Source organism: Branchiostoma belcheri, unplaced genomic scaffold, assembly GCF_001625305.1.
Source record: "Branchiostoma belcheri isolate BF01 breed outbred unplaced genomic scaffold, Haploidv18h27 scaffold162, whole genome shotgun sequence".
NCBI classification, from domain to species: domain Eukaryota; kingdom Metazoa; phylum Chordata; class Leptocardii; order Amphioxiformes; family Branchiostomatidae; genus Branchiostoma; species Branchiostoma belcheri.
In genome coordinates, this window is record NW_017803069.1 from 528550 (window position 1) to 544624 (window position 16075).

Here is a 16075-nt window from a genome sequence, read left to right on the forward strand (position 1 = left end):
TTCATAGACTGCACCGATTACATACGCTGTATGCTGTTGTATATGAACCATTTAGTCGTCTGGCTACGAATTATGTAATGTCAAAACGGCCGATTACGCCCCAGGCTTGCAGGCATTCTTCCCAACAAGTGCAAACGGTGCCTGTCCTTGGTGCTGAACGCCATCCGCACAATCTTAAACGCATAGTGTGGTGAACACCACACGCGCACTCACTTTTTAGGCGTCCATGAAATACAAGAACTTGTAAAAGTTTGACAAACCCTACGAAAAAAATAGGTATGCTTTTGAGGGGATTAGAGTGTAGAGTGTAGAGATCCCAAGTGTCCATAGGCGACAATTCTCCGTGAAGTTTTATATTTTTCAGATTGAGAACAGTGTAGTGTAAACTATGTAAACAGTGTGTGATCACTTAACAACTGGTAACAACGTTATCGTAAAAATGGCTAAATCCCTGGTCTAATAATCTAGCCTGACTAAAAAATCGCGCTCCTGGTGGCCACCTGCCCAGAAGTTTGTCACCCCCCTTGGGGAAACAGTTGCAGACTGACTAGTGTAAACACAGGCTACATAAAATCAACAACACGACAATCTAGATAGATGAACAAGGTCAGCTTTCATAACAATAACTTTCATTTACTACATATTATTCATTTGACAAGGTATCGCAGTAGGTGCAAACCACAATCCCAAAAGATACTTGCAACCATTATGCACAACAGCCACCTGATATCTGCTTTGAGAACCTCGGCTACCAGACAACTACCTAAACCTACGGCCTATTCCACAGGATTGTAAAAGTAGGGATGTTTCTAAAATATGTTATGTGGCCACAGTATGAAACATAACACTCTTGCCTAATTTTCCTATTCATTTATTTTAGCTGTTTATTCTGTAGTAGAATAAACACCTTCCACACACACGCAAACCTGTCCTTGGTGCTGAACACCTTCCACACACAGGCAAACCTGTCCTTGGTGCTGAACACCTTCCCCACACAGGCAAACCTGTCCTTGGTGCTGAACACCTTCCCCACACAGGCAAACCTGCTCTGGTGCTGAACACCTTCTACACACAGGTAAACCTGTCCTTGGTGCTGAACACCTTTCAAACACAGGCAAACCTGTCCTTGGTGCTGAACACCTTCCACACATGTTCACAAGCAAACCTGCCTTGGAGCTGAACACCTTGCCCACACAGGTAAACCTGTCCTTGGTGCTGAACACCTTCCTAACACAGGTAAACCTGTCCTTGGAGCTGAACACCTTCCTCACACAGGTAAACCTGCCCTTGGTGCTGAACACTATTGCTTTCCTCACACAGGTAAGACCTGTCCTTGGTGCTGAACACCTTCCCCACACAGGCAAACCTGTCCTTGGTGCTGAACACTATAGCTATCCAAACACAGGCAAACCTGTCCTTTGTGCTGTCCTGTCCAAGGACCACACCAAGAACCACACCACACAATGCCTTCGCAATTACTTTATTGAACTTGAATGCATTTTTATGTTCATTACAATGCTTTATTTCAAACAGATTGGCTCCTCCCAACTTTGTCGATGGAGTCTGCATGGAGGAGTTAGTTTTCACTGTACCTATATTTCCATTCCATCATCAACATGATTTATAGGTCACGCTTCTCTGGTGTGCTAGCTCGAAGTCTCAATCAGACTCCTTTGCAGGATAGATAGATAGTAGAAATCGGTCAAGGGAACATAGAAAACTGGACCCTCTATGGCCTGTCCCTTGGCAAGCTACTTTATTCTAGGCCGATTTCTACCATTTATTCAGCCTGCAAAGGAGAGTGGTGGAGACTAGCTACCTCGTGCCACCCCCACTCCCTGTCAACCTGATAATTTTGTCACTCTGTTGGCTACCTCAGACTGTTCGAATGTCTTCACGGCCACCATTGCGCCGTGGTGATGCCTTCCTCAAACTGTTGGAAGTTGATGAAGCCAACGTCGGGGTCGTGGATGTGAGCTTCATAAAACTCACCGCTGTAAAAAAACGGAAATACTGCTTAAAGGCTGGCCATGTGCGGAAATATGGCACCAAGAGACTAGCCTTTACCAGGCTTTGGCCTTTGTGAGATGGCTGGAAAGAGTACAAATTGGTCAAATAAAGAGATAATATGCGGACAAAAAAACAACAACAAAAATATGGAGACAAGAGACTGTCTTTAGACCTAAACTAATAAGCATCTTTACTCAGAAAACTAACACAGAGATATCATGGCAATTTTACTACTGTACTAGGTAGTGATACAGTTTATCTGCACTGATGCTTCTGCTTGAGGATTTTTAGTTCTACCCTTTGTTCTCTTGTTAGATGACGCAGATACTCACTACATAACGACTACCATGGACCCATCTGGCACGCTGAAAGCCATCATCCATTGGTCCTCATCCTCGTATGGGCCGTCTATCTCCACACGAACAGAGCCTTCTGGGATGAACTTACTGACAAGAACAAGACAACAAGAAAACATCATAGTTGTGGCCCAAAGTTTCAACCCTTGTCTTTTATCACTTGAATATTCGTCATGTCTGGTCAAAAAACGTCAAGCTATCCTTTCAAAGATTAAAGAAAGTTTTTGACAGCACCGTCGTATCTGTTCAAAAACTTTAAGCTATCACTTCAACGATCGGTGAAAGCTCTTGACATCATCCTCATTTCTATCCAAAAAACTTCAAGCTGTCCCTTCAATGATTGAAGAAAGTTCTTATCGACAGCGCAATACTATGTTCAAGTTCAGATATTGCTACACCCCAGAAGTGTGCTCCTTACCTGAAGTGCCCCATGATGTAGTACATCGGTTGTTTGTAGAACTCGTCCTTCTTGCTGTCTACAATGATGGCGGCGTCCACCTCATTGTGAACCCAGTTGGGTCCCCCGCTCATGTTCAAGGCCAGGTTCCAGTCTGTCCAGCCGACCACCCAGTGTTTCAAGTTCTTGGAAGAATATTATGGAACACAGAGCCGATTAGTTTGACTCCTTATCAAACATAGCATCAAGATAGCTGACGAAAGTGTTGACTTGGCATTTCGTCATGTACTACCTGTTATTGAACTGCAACTAAACAATCAAAAGAAAGATCCCAATATACAGTTTGCAGTAGTAAAGGTTCTAAAGTGAAAAGAATAGCCGGAGGGAAAGGATATATGCCTGACCGGAGTTCCACATCTGTGGAAATTGGGGAGGAGGGTAGTTTTCTTAGAGGTTTGAGCAAAGAAAAATGGGGAAATCATCGTCATCATCGAGAAGAAACATTTTAATTTGGCACTCGTGACCAAGGACTACATGGTATGTAAGATCAGCACCGACTGATCGACTGATGATCTTCCACCTAGTGACAGTGGTATTAGGAAAATCGTAGAACTCGCTTATATGTGGCTACTACACCTTTGAGGATGGTCTAGTCTTTCCTGGTGAATGTCTGTGCTGCAGTCATACCTGATGAATGTCTGTACTGTACAAATGTCTAGCCTCCTTCGCAGTCTTGTTGGGCGTCGGCGTTATTTTTTCTCTGAGCGACGCGAGTAATATGCCGCCGCGAGGGACGATTTGCTGCCGAGGGAGTTTTTGCCACGGAGAGAAGGTTTCGCGCTCCAACAAGTTGCAGCAAATCGTCCCTCGCGGCGGCATATTACTCGCGTCGCTCAGAGAAAAAATTACGCCGACGCCCAACAAGACTGCGAAGGAGGCTAATAAATATCTGTGGTGTACTATGATCTTACCTGACGAATGTCTGTGCTGTACTCCACCGCCCGGTTCCAGTTGCCCAGGAGAACCTTGTCGTCCCACGGCCAGAAGCCCTGACACGCCTCGGTGGACAGCACGAAGTAGTCCGGCAGGTCGTCATGAGTGAAGGACAGCACGTTCGCAGGAACCAGCTGGTCCATGTACCAGTGGACAGCTATACCGTCCACGTACTTTGCTGCCGTGCCATTGTTCAGCACCTGAAATCAGACAGTATCTTTTCCTGTCAGAAAATTACTTGCATTGTGAATGGTTTGAGTAGATTTTACATGTAGCTTTAGTTAGATTGTATGCATCTACTGATGAATTGCCATTTTCTTGAGACCATGTTAGAAGGTTTACAAAATGATTTTTATGAGGTACGCAATAATAGCAATGTAAATAGATTATGTCCAGCACATTACAATTATAGTCTGTGACTTTGAGTGAAGCATAATGGCGGAACCTACCGTCGTAGCCCAGCCTGGTAACCAGAGTCGGTTGTCATCCAGGATCATGAGGCTGATGTTACTGTAGCCAGCCTGGTCAAGGGCAGGGCCAAGGTCACTGGCGATCCAGTCTCGCTGCGACTCTGAAGACATTTGGAGGAATTGAGACGGATTGAAAAATATTCAAATGATGCGTTTAGGCACATGTACGTCTGTAGACCGCAGTTTGTCTTGTGGACTTCAGTTTGGTAGGTTTGTTCATCAAAGAAAAATACTGACTGGTTCGTGAATGATTGTATGCAGTTAAGAAGTATTCACTTCAATGTTGCTAGTCGAAGTCAATGCATAGTTTACGAGCATTTGGCCTATTATTCTTATCAAAAAGCGAAGATTTTTTTGTCAGAAACATGCTCATTTATTTATTTGAGTGGGTTGCTAAATGCCATCATAGCCAAACATCTCTAGGTAAAGCCTGTGACATCTCGCTCGGTATTTTGGCTAAAAGCAACAAAGTGATTGTCAATCTTCGGTGTCAGTATAACAGACGACATTGCCTACCTGCTGTCCACCCCATGGCCTGGAACGGAAAGTGAGAGATTTCTCCATCCGTCGGTTCGTTCTGTGTCGTCAGACCCCAAAAATCCACACCCTGCTTCTTGTACTCGTCAAGAAACCTGGAGTAGCAAGGAGGTATGACGGATTAAGGTCTAAATCAGCCGGACTCAACTGAGTAGATTTACAAGTGTTACTCTATCTGCATTGCACTGCTATCAAAGCGACAGGCACATGCACAAGTACTTACTTGACAAAGTAGTTAGCCCAAGCCTTGTGGTACGGGTTTCCAGCCTTCCCCTTCAGAGTCCCTTTTCCTGTTTCGTTGTTGCTGGTCTTCATCCAGGCAGGAGCTGTCCATGGGCTCCCGAACAGGTTGATCTTCCGCTCACTCATCTGCATGGCGCTTTTGATGACGGGAATCTGTGTAGCAAAAGAAGTGTAGAGTATTGAGAAAACCATCGCTTCAGACGAGCAACATCTCTTGGTCACGTAATAGCAAACCTTTGAAGCAAGGAAGCGTCAATTCATCACGCAGAATATTGATAAACTTCCAAACCATAGCATTTTATTCACACCTTGTACTTCATATCCTCTTCAGCCAGAGCAAACTTGGCGAGTTCCAAATCCTCTGGTGTGTCATCATACGTGTACGGCCTGGTGGAGAAATCACAGCTTCCCATCGGCACCCTGCCCAGGGTGTACTCGATACCTAAAGAATGGGCAACGATTGTACGTGAATGAATCTCCATGCAAGCAGATTCATTCGGAGGCAGGGGACGATCAAATTGGCCTTCCGAGTTACGACCAAATTTTCCCCCATAGGTGGCGTATTGGATAATTTCCAATCAGATTCTGTGGTAAAAAGGGAGTCTATATTGGCCTCCGGTATCAATTGGCTGATCATGAGTTCTGACGAAAACATGACATTGTACAAGGCTAATGGCCATCCGACTACTAATGATAGTAGGGCAGCCAAAAGTTACAGGGGTCCGATGGGTAGAGACACCCCTTGCCCCACAGAATCTGCCTGGAGATTACGTATTGGATATTGCCTTGCCAGTTTGATACTGTCTTGCCAATACAAGCAGGTTGATACTGTATTACAACCACCGAAATATCTGCCTTGACTGAGTTTTAGATCACTCCTCACGCTTGAACTCACCTTCAGTCGGGCTGAAGTAAGCGGAGATGAGGTTCTTCCGTGCTCCCTCAGACAGACTCATGATGTTCATAGTCGCGGCATCAGTGAAGGCACCGCCGAATCCCCGGATCTTCTGGTACGTAACGTTCTTCTTAACGGTCCAAACGTTGAAGTCTGTGCAGACGCAATACAGATGCAAGCATGGTAAAAAGGGCAGATGTATTAAAAACTGTAGGTTGGGAATGTAGACGAGTCGCATTTCTATTGAAATATTTCCTATTAATATGTAGGTTACATCTAAAAAAGCACTTCACATGACTTTCACCACTTAACTCAAGTGCCATGTGCATTGTACTGTTGCGATTTCAATAAATCAAATCACAAGCCCTTGTATTCATTTTATTGCCCCTCGACACTCACTGACTCAGCTCCTAGAATTGTTGAAACGTATAAAGAACTCCGCTTACTCGGGTCTCGGGTGTCGTTAGACTTGGCAGTCATGTTGATGACGATTTTTTCGAACCTCTTTCCTCCTGGAGTGGTCATGTACATGGCGGCCTGGCCCTTGGGTAGTTTTGTGTTGGGCTCCATGTTGTCGCAGTAGGTGGCGTTACACACGCACACGAAACCCCCATGCTGGAAATCTTTGGCCACGCACGGCTTTCTGTCTCCAGTTACTGAAAAGTTCACGATGAATCTAAATACAAACTTGTACGTAAAAATGACCACCTCAACATAAGGACCACCTATTTGTGACCACTACTTGGTGATCCCTTTGACACAGTGACATATGAAGTCAAAATCCTCACGGTCTATAGCGACCACTTACCTGTCCACATAAATGGGATTTTATCGGACCCTGAGTTCATTGACTCCAGAGTACACTTGCCAATAACAAATTTGCATCGAAAGATCAATCTGACACGTTAACGCTTGGGATCGGTGTGTCTTCGTTGGTCATTGCCGCCGAGGTCATCAAATTCGTACCAGAACTAACGTGGTTTACTGCTAGCACTAAAATCTCGTTAAACGTACTTCTCATAAAGCATTTATGGTTCGTGTTTTCAGAATTACTTTGAAGAACGTTAACAATCATTTTATTTGTAAATATTTCATACCACAAATCTTACACCCATGAACGTTGGCCTTTGATAACGTGGCGAATATCTATCCCCTGAGAACCATGTGACACATGGCACATCGCCATAGATCTAGACCTGGCGCTAATCGCTATCTAATAACGTGGCAAGGTTTGTTGATCCTACCCTGTCCTGTCCTTTGCTTCAGTCATGTAAACAAAACTTTGATCCCCCGGGACTTATAATACTTTCACCAAACTGAGACATATATAGATAGAATATCATCAACATACGAGATTCCATTTAGTAAAATGCCATGGTCAAAGACGTTAGCAACGTTAGCAATCCTATGAACATAAGATTGTCACCTGGCTGTGCGTGCTGAACAAGGCATAACGCCGCCACAGCACACAGTACAAGGACACGCCCCCTCCCCGCCATCATGCTGCTTCATGTGGAACAGTAAACTATGGCAGCAGGTGGGACAGACACAACGGGCAAACTTTGGGATTTTCTCACGTTACTAACTACAGACCTCAGACGTCTAAGTTTTTGACCTTTTTACTTATCAATAACTATGAACATTTAATTATCAATTTCAAAGAAAATGAAGAAGACATGTAGGTCCATACAGAAAAGCAGGATTTGGTACAGCCTTGGTAAATAATTAAGGTTACATGAGGTCATGGGGTAAAGGGTAATCATAAGACACACCCGTTTTGTAGTAAACAACTACGCAAAGGGCAAGAAGTTAAATACGACTGACTATTCATGTTTCCTGATGTGGTCGTGTACCCCATGAGCCAAAAGTGTTGAAAGACAAGAAAATTTGAGAATAGTATACTTTGAAATGGTATACAATAAGGTGGTATACAATGCACCATATGGTTTGTGCTTCACACCAGAACACATCAGTATAGTAGTAACATGTTGCCATTTGCGTAGCTGTTAAGTACAAGGCAGGTGAGTCTTATGACCACTCTTTACCCTATGACCTCATGCAACCTTAATTATTTACTAAGTCTATACCAAAATCTGTATTTCTGTGTATCGAGCAATATGTCTATTATCAATTACTGAATTTTCATAGTCATTGATGAAAAGGTCAAAGACTTGCCTGAGGTCTGTAGTTAGTAACGGGAGAAAATCCCAAAGTTTGCCCGTTGTGTCTGTCCCACCTGCTGCCATAGTTTACTGTTCCACATTAAGCAGCGTGATGGCGGGGAGGGGGCGTGTCCTTGTACTGTGTGCTGTGGCGGCGTTATGCCTTGTTCAGCACGCACAGCCAGGTAACAATGTATCTTAACGTCCATACGATTGCTAACGTTCGATGTCTTCGCCCTAAGTAAATGGCTATTTCGTATGTGGATTGAATTCCATCCATTTGAGCCACCGCTATGTGAGATTGTAAGGCTCGGGGATCAAAGTTGTGTTTACAGGACCAAACCGTTGAATAAACCTTTGTCGTCGCGATCGGAACACGTGTAAATTCGAGCGCCACTTCTCTGTACCCTTGAGTGACAGAGCAGGTAAATAATTGAATAAACTTAGATTTAGATGCATTCCAGCATAGGAGATCCTCATCATAGCATGGAAATTCATCTGTGTTGGTATAATACATTATGACGAAAAGGCCAACACTAAGTAAAATGGGACTCACCCTGTTTTCAATTGCAAAATATGTTTTTCGTGGATGTGTACATAAGGTTTAGTACAATAGATTTACAATAATTGACCTTCCAAGTTATGCTAGAATGCGACACGCCAATGCATGGTTTGATGAGACGTACTTTATTCAACTTCTAGTGGTAGGAAGAACCCATTTCCCTATAATAACGGTAGGTCCACGATTTTCATTGATGACTAAGACCTTTCACTGTTGATTGGAGCCAAAATATTGACATCTTGTGCCTTTGTCAGTAACTGGAGACCGAAAGCCGTGCGTCGCCAGAGATTTCCAACATGGGGGTTTCGTGTGCGTGTGTAACGCCACCTACTGCGACAACATGGAGCCCAACACAAAACTACCCAAGGGCCAGGCCGCCATGTACATGACCACTCCAGGAGGAAAGAGATTCGACAAGATTGTTCTCAACATGACTGCCAAGTCTAACGACACAGATCCGAGTAAGATGCATTTTTATTACCTTTATTACCTTTCTATAGGAGCTTTGTCAGTAAGTGTCAGCTCATTGGCCAAACGGAATTTACTTACATGCATGTCTCTTTTGATGACATTTAAGTGTAAAATATTCCAACTGTCACATGTACATTCTCAACCTGCAGTTTTTCGTACATCTGCCCTTCATGATTGCAAATGTGTTATATCGTCTACACAGACGACAACGTTTGGACCGTCAAGAAGAACGTTACGTACCAGAAGATCCGGGGATTCGGCGGTGCCTTCACTGATGCCGCGACTATGAACATCATGAGTCTGTCTGAGGGAGCACGGAAGAACCTCATCTCCGCTTACTTCAGCCCGACTGAAGGTGAGCTCAAGCGTGAGGAGTGATCTAAAACGTAGCAGATACTTCGGTGGGTGCAATGCAGTATCAAATGGCATTGGCAAGACAGCATCAAACTGACAAGGCAGTATCCAATACGTAATCTACAAGCAGATTCTGTGGGACAAGGGGTGCCTATATTGGCCCACCGCCGAATGTGTCCGTTGCACTTCTGTAACCACTATCACTAGTAGTCGGATGGCGAAGCCTCTGTAAATGATTTCGTCAGGCGTCATGATCAGCTGCAGCCAATGGATACAGGCGGCCAAAGTAGACTCCCCTTGCACCAGAGAATCTGTACAGCATATTGGAGATTATTATCGAATACGCCACCCAAGGAGGCAAATTTGATCGTACCTCGGGTGGCCAATTTGATCGTCCCATGCCCCTGGATGAATCCGCTTATAGATAACTCGAGGAGCACATCCTTTCCTGTTGTTGTCTGACTGCTGTTGCGTGAACTTACATCGCAAACAGCTGCTTGGGTTCTGGCCCTGTTACAAAGATACCATTGCCAAGAATCTCTACCGTAACGCTAGCTTGTCACATGCGGACTATCTTCCGACGAGAATGAGCGGGATAACAGAGACAACAACAACTTGTCGATGAAATAGCTAACTACACTTTAGCCCAATAGCCATATCAACATAATCTCCAAGCAGATCGTAGTGTGGCGTATTGGACCCTCTCTGGCCAATTGATACTGCCTGGCCAATTTGATACTGTCTTTTGCCACACTAGAGTCTGCTTAGAGATTGATATCAACATACATATCATAACGAACACGTACAATCGTTGTCCATTCATCAGGTATCGAGTACACCCTGGGCAGGGTGCCGATGGGAAGCTGTGATTTCTCCACCAGGCCGTACACGTATGATGACACACCAGAGGATTTGGAACTCACCAAGTTTGCTCTGGCTGAAGAGGATATGAAGTACAAGGTGTGAACAAAATGCTATGGTTTAGAAGTTTATCAATATTCTGCGTGGTGAATTGACGCTTGCTTGCTTCAAAGGTTTGCTATTACGTGGCCAAGAGATGTTGCCTGTCTTAAACGATGGTTTTCTCAATAATATACACTTCTTTGCTACACAGATTCCCGTCATCAAAAGCGCCATGCAGATGAGTGAACGGAAGATCAACCTGTTCGGGAGCCCATGGACAGCTCCTGCCTGGATGAAGACCAGCAACAACGAAACAGGAAAAGGGACTCTGAAGGGGAAGGCTGGAAACCCGTACCACAAGGCCTGGGCTAACTACTTTGTCAAGTAAGCACTTGTGCATGCACATGTGCCTGTCGCTTTGATAGTAGTGTAATGCTGAGTAACACTTGTAAATCTACTCGATTGATTCCGTGCTGATTTCGGCCCTATTTCGTCATGCTTCCTTGCTTCCCCAGGTTTCTTGACGAGTACAAGAAGCAGGGTGTGGATTTTTGGGGTCTGACGACACAGAACGAACCGACGGATGGAGAAATCTCTCACTTTCCGTTCCAGGCCATGGGGTGGACAGCAGGTAGGGAATCTCTTCTGTTATACTGACACCGAAGATTGACAATCACTTTGTTTCTTTTATCCAAAATACAGATGCGATATGTTACACAAAGACTAAAACTGGAGATCTTTGGCTATGTTTCTGACAGAAAATCTTCGCTTTTTGATAACAATAATAGGCCAAATGCTAGTCGGCTATGCATTGACTTCGACTAGCAACATTGAAGTAAAAATAGTGAACTGCTGACTGCATGCAACCATTCACGATTCTTTCAGTATTTTCCTTTGATGAAAAAAACTACAAAACTAAAGTCCACAAGGCATACATGTACCACGGTCTGCAGTGCATAAACTCATCATTAATTTTTAATATTTTCAATCACTTTTATCCCCTAAATGTCTTCAGAGTCGCAGCGAGACTGGATCGCCAGTGACCTTGGCCCTGCCCTTGACCAGGCTGGATACAGTAACATCAGCCTCATGATCCTGGATGACAATCGACTCTGGTTACCAGGCTGGGCTACGACGGTAGGTTCCGCCATTATGCTTCACTCAAAGTCACAGACTATAATTGTAATGTGCTGGACATCATCTATTTACATTGCTATTGTTGCGTACCTCATAAAAATCATTTTGTAAACCTTCTAACATGGTCACAAGAAAATGGAAATTCATCAGTAGATGCATACAATCTAACTAAAGCTACATGTACAATCTACCCAATTTCACAATGCAGGTAATTTTTTGACAGGAAAAGATACTGTCTGATTTCAGGTGCTGAACAATGGCACGGCAGCAATGTATGTGGACGGTATAGCTGTCCACTGGTACATGGACCAGCTGGTTCCTGCGAACGTGCTGTCCTTCACTCATGACGACCTGCCGGACTACTTCGTGCTGTCCACCGAGGCGTGTCAGGGCTTCTGGCCGTGGGACGACAAGGTTCTCCTGGGCAACTGGAACCGGGCGGTGGAGTACAGCACAGACATTCGTGAGGTAAGACTACAGCACAGACATTCGTCAGATAATGTTACAGCACAGGCGCTATGTTGATGAGAAAGAATCAAACTTACCGGCTCTGTGTTCCATAATGTTTTTCCAAGAACTTGAAACACTGGGTGGTCGGCTGGACAGACTGGAACCTGGCCTTGAACATGAGCGGGGGACCCAACTGGGATCACAACGGGGCGGACGCCGCCATCATTGTAGACAGCAAGAAGGACGAGTTCTACAAACAACCGATGTACTACATCATGGGGCACTTCAGGTAATGAACACACTTCTAGGGTGTTGCAATATCTGAACTTGAACATACGCAGTTACTACTTCAAATGAAGCTTCATTCTTTGAAGTTTTTTTCGAATTGACATGAAGATAATGTCCAAAGCATTCAAGTGATCGGAAGAAAATGATGATGTTTTCTTGTTGACTCGTTCTTGTCAGTAAGTTCATCCCAGAAGGCTCTGTTCGTGTGGAGATACAAGGCCCACCATACAAGGAGGAGGACCAATGGATGATGGCTTTCAGCTTACCGGATGGGTCCATGGTAGTCGTTATGTAGTGAGTATTTACACCATCTAACAAATAGGATGAAAAAATACGGCCATGTGATTTGATTATATGGATGGCATCCGCGCGCGAATGAATTTGCGGCAGTTTCTGAAAAAAAAGTTTTCGACCATACTGTAAATTGTACAAAACAGTTGCAAAATGAGCAAATATATACCATAACTTGCAAAACAAATATTTGAAAAGGATACCAATGTCGTAGAATGCCAAAATCAAACGAAAAAGACGAAAATGTACCGAAATAACAGTGGCTTCAGTTTGCTGAGTCCAAGTAAAAAATCATTGCCTCTAGATAGAGCTGTGTACCTAAACAAATTTTAGGTACAGGTACAGGTACACAGGTTTAGGTACAGGTCCGGACCTGAACCTGTACCTGAACAATTCGACCAATTTATATGCTCTTCTGAACTCCTTCAATAACAAAAAAACATTAATAAACTTGATAGTTAAGGTTTATTCTTTGTTTATGGCGAATGCTCAGATGAAATATAGGCAAAACTAAAGATGTTTTTGTTTTCATGAACACACTGTCCTTACACAGGGACCGATTTGAGGTCACAAATAGGCATAAAATTGGTGTGAAATTGTTTAGGTACGGTACCGGTACTGAGGGATTAGGTATTTTGGACCTGTACCTAATCAATTTTTCCAGTACAGTATCGGTACTGCGTACCGGTACACAGCTCTACCTCTAGAGTTTGTTCCCATAGACATTACCACTATCCCCATATTTCCACACATGATCACCTTAAAGGCTTTTGAGCAGACTCGTATTTCCGTTTTCTCGACAGTGGTTTTTTTGTTGAAGCTCACATCCACGACCCGGACGCTGGGTTCATCAACTTCCAACAGCTTGACGGAGGCATCACCACGGTACAATGGTGGCCGTGACATTTCAACACGGCAATTTATCAGCTTGACAAGGAAGCTTATTGGAGCTAGCACACCGGAGTAGTGGTCTATGATCATATTGGTGGTCAAATGAAATACTAGATAGGTATATGTAGGTATAATGGAATCTGAATACCATGTACAGTAATATATGGTGTTTATTCGATGTATCAAAAGAACACATTGGCAGAAAATTCAATACACAGCTGAAGTAATATTCAAAGCTCAGGTGTCTTTACCACTGTTTATAGGAATCCAATGCAATTTCTGGGCTTCAAAACAGAAAAAAATGTATTCTGGATGAGGAAATCTGTCTGATATTGATATTTACTGCCATTTCTAAGCACATTTTTGTAATCATTTCAGACTTGAAGTGTTTGAAATAGCCCCAAAACAAGCATCTCTCTATTTTTGGGTACCGCCCATAAATACCTAGAACCAGCCTATAATATAAAACAGGCAACCATTTTACCTACACCACACTGCATTTTTGCCTCACAGATATCAGTATGCTATGGTATAGTGTGGGATAGGATTGATTCAAGCTACTATCATATTATAAGGATGACAAGAAAATTGACTTTGAAAATCCAGTTTGCCACCCTGAAATTACATTGCATGCCTTTAAGGCTCTAAAATATATGATACATGACTGAAATATTTAAAATAACATTAAAATAGCCTGCCTTCTACCATTCAGTGGAGGCACATTTGTAATTTCATCAAACAAAAATTTGCACTTATCATAAGACACAAAATATAGACAACATGTATCATTTCTTGCATAGGCTAACATTATAACTTTCACACGTGCACATTACATATTAACTAGATACTGAATCTTAATCTTTAAAATGGTGTACTCAATATGCTGTATATTATTGAACATTAGATTTGAATGTCCAGATCTATATTCTTTAAAGTATTTTTATTTATTCACTTACATATTTCAATGTATATTGGGACATTGATTAAATACTTTCTAACAATTATCTTGTAAAATTCTCACACTGCAATGCAAAATCAAAATTTTACTTCTAGACTATTATATACTTTTATAAAAAGTATTTTGGCAGTAAAAATCATTTTCAAGTATTGCTGTAATAAGATTGACAGTGGTCAATCACTTATCTTTAGTAAAAAGCCAGTGCTATTAAAACTGAAATCTGGATTAAACTTGATTGTTGAAAAAGAATTACCATGTTAAACATATTTCTTAATACATTACACAGTATGTCTGGTTATTATGTATCTATACATATTGTAACACTATCAAATCTTCAAAATATGTACAAACTTTTCAGATAGCAGCATTGTTTTTTCATTTTCCTTGCAGGTAACAATTATTAATGATAGTTATAAAAATGTTGTATCAATAGCCTAATTATAGCATTCTTTGTCATAAGATATATAAACTTACTCTTCACAAATAATATGAAATGAAAAAATATTTCATCTTTGTGCATATAAGGAACACACTGTTAGAACCAAGTCTTTTATTCAGTCAGAATTGCCCTGAGGAAGGTGACAAACAGTCACCGAAACATTGGCTGAGTAAAAGACCTGGTTGTGCAGGTGCATGTAATTCTCGATGTTAATGCAGAAGAAAGTATTTCTTTCCCTGACCTGACACGTAGCCTTACGCAGGCCACCAGACGGCAGTCATGATGGAATGACTGGGTGAAGTCAGATCCATGAAGCCCACATCTGGGTCATGCAGGGAGACTTCAATGTCTCGGTCAGACCTGTTGATTAAAACAGATAAAAAACAATGAAGAAAATATGATTTTGCAACAGTTATCTTAGGCCCTTTTCCCACTAGGATTAAATTTTTCATATCAAGACAAATTTTGCTTTGATCGAGCCGGATCCGAGCCGGATCAAAGCACTTCAATTCAGCTTGAACCGGACAATTTTATCCCAGTGGGAATGGGGCCTTAATGTATCGTTACCATTGTTTTCTCTTTGCAAAATTGTCACATATGGATACATGTACACATCAAAACCTGTATGTGCCCTAAGGTAAGACAATGTAGAATTCTGCAGTTTACCTGTTGAATATGACAGCCACTACACTTTTCTCTGGTGTCAGGAACGCAACAACATCCAGGTTTCCTGGGCTGGACGACTCTGGTTTAGCTTCAATTCTAACAGAACCCTCTGGGATGAATTTGCTGCAGGGTAGAAAATCAGTGTGCAATTTGTATGTATCTTATTATAATAAGGACCACAAGAACATCAGGCTAAGGCCATACCAATTTACTTAATAATTATTGGTTCTCGGATTTGTCTGCTTTCTTTTTTTCTGATTTGCCAAAAAAAAAATGCTCATATGCTCAAAATGCTTTGATCCAAACACTGTTCTTTGCCTTCCTTGTTGTTACAGTTTATCCATCTATCAATGCATTGGTTTGATAAAAAGGTTAAATTCATTGTTTGAATGATAAACCAGCCTGGCATGTTGACTTCATTGCTCCTATATATCTTTTGATGACTACAATGAACGATGCACACAACAGAAAGTTAGATACTCTGCGAAGCTTTCGAGACGCACTTTGTCTCTTCATTAACCTGGTAAAGTAAAATCTTGTTGGAGTTTTTGTCACGTGACTTAAAATGGCTCCTATCAAAGCTTTGGGCTATCACAGGATAT

The 16075-nt window shown here is 42.5% G+C and overlaps 2 protein-coding genes across 2 annotated transcripts in view; one reads left to right on the forward strand and one right to left on the reverse strand.

The window, feature by feature from the left end:
- Nucleotides 1–1470: 1470 nt before the first annotated feature.
- LOC109466288 overlaps nucleotides 1471–16075 on the reverse strand; it is a 21261-nt gene continuing 6656 nt past the window's right edge. The window contains exons 10-22 of the mRNA XM_019763996.1: nucleotides 15474–15596; nucleotides 15063–15167; nucleotides 7328–7407; nucleotides 6348–6557; nucleotides 5902–6054; nucleotides 5315–5448; nucleotides 4987–5159; nucleotides 4743–4858; nucleotides 4206–4327; nucleotides 3735–3956; nucleotides 2785–2948; nucleotides 2343–2456; nucleotides 1471–1994 (exon numbers count right to left, since the gene is read on the reverse strand). Of these exons, the coding sequence (XP_019619555.1) occupies nucleotides 1895–1994; nucleotides 2343–2456; nucleotides 2785–2948; nucleotides 3735–3956; nucleotides 4206–4327; nucleotides 4743–4858; nucleotides 4987–5159; nucleotides 5315–5448; nucleotides 5902–6054; nucleotides 6348–6557; nucleotides 7328–7407; nucleotides 15063–15167; nucleotides 15474–15596 (1816 nt within the window). The 3' untranslated portion in view covers nucleotides 1471–1894. The remainder of the gene's footprint in view (nucleotides 1995–2342; nucleotides 2457–2784; nucleotides 2949–3734; nucleotides 3957–4205; nucleotides 4328–4742; nucleotides 4859–4986; nucleotides 5160–5314; nucleotides 5449–5901; nucleotides 6055–6347; nucleotides 6558–7327; nucleotides 7408–15062; nucleotides 15168–15473; nucleotides 15597–16075) is intronic.
- On the forward strand, nucleotides 8768–13754 carry LOC109466312 (glucosylceramidase-like). Its single transcript, XM_019764027.1, has 10 exons — nucleotides 8768–9086; nucleotides 9299–9451; nucleotides 10277–10410; nucleotides 10565–10737; nucleotides 10869–10984; nucleotides 11369–11490; nucleotides 11737–11958; nucleotides 12066–12229; nucleotides 12406–12522; nucleotides 13323–13754. The coding sequence occupies exons 1-10, from the start codon at nucleotides 8966–8968 to the stop codon at nucleotides 13420–13422; spliced, it is 1422 nt and encodes a 473-aa protein (XP_019619586.1). The 5' UTR covers nucleotides 8768–8965; the 3' UTR covers nucleotides 13423–13754.

Excerpts from the sequence above, each read along its gene's own strand:
- LOC109466312 (XM_019764027.1), top strand. The coding sequence starts at position 8,966 with ATGGAGCCCAACACAAAACTACCCAAGGGCCAGGCCGCCATGTACATG. Across the intron at positions 10,985-11,368 it reads GGCCATGGGGTGGACAGCAG|AGTCGCAGCGAGACTGGATC; the intron begins GTAGGGAATCTC and ends AAATGTCTTCAG. Across the intron at positions 11,491-11,736 it reads TACCAGGCTGGGCTACGACG|GTGCTGAACAATGGCACGGC; the intron begins GTAGGTTCCGCC and ends GTCTGATTTCAG.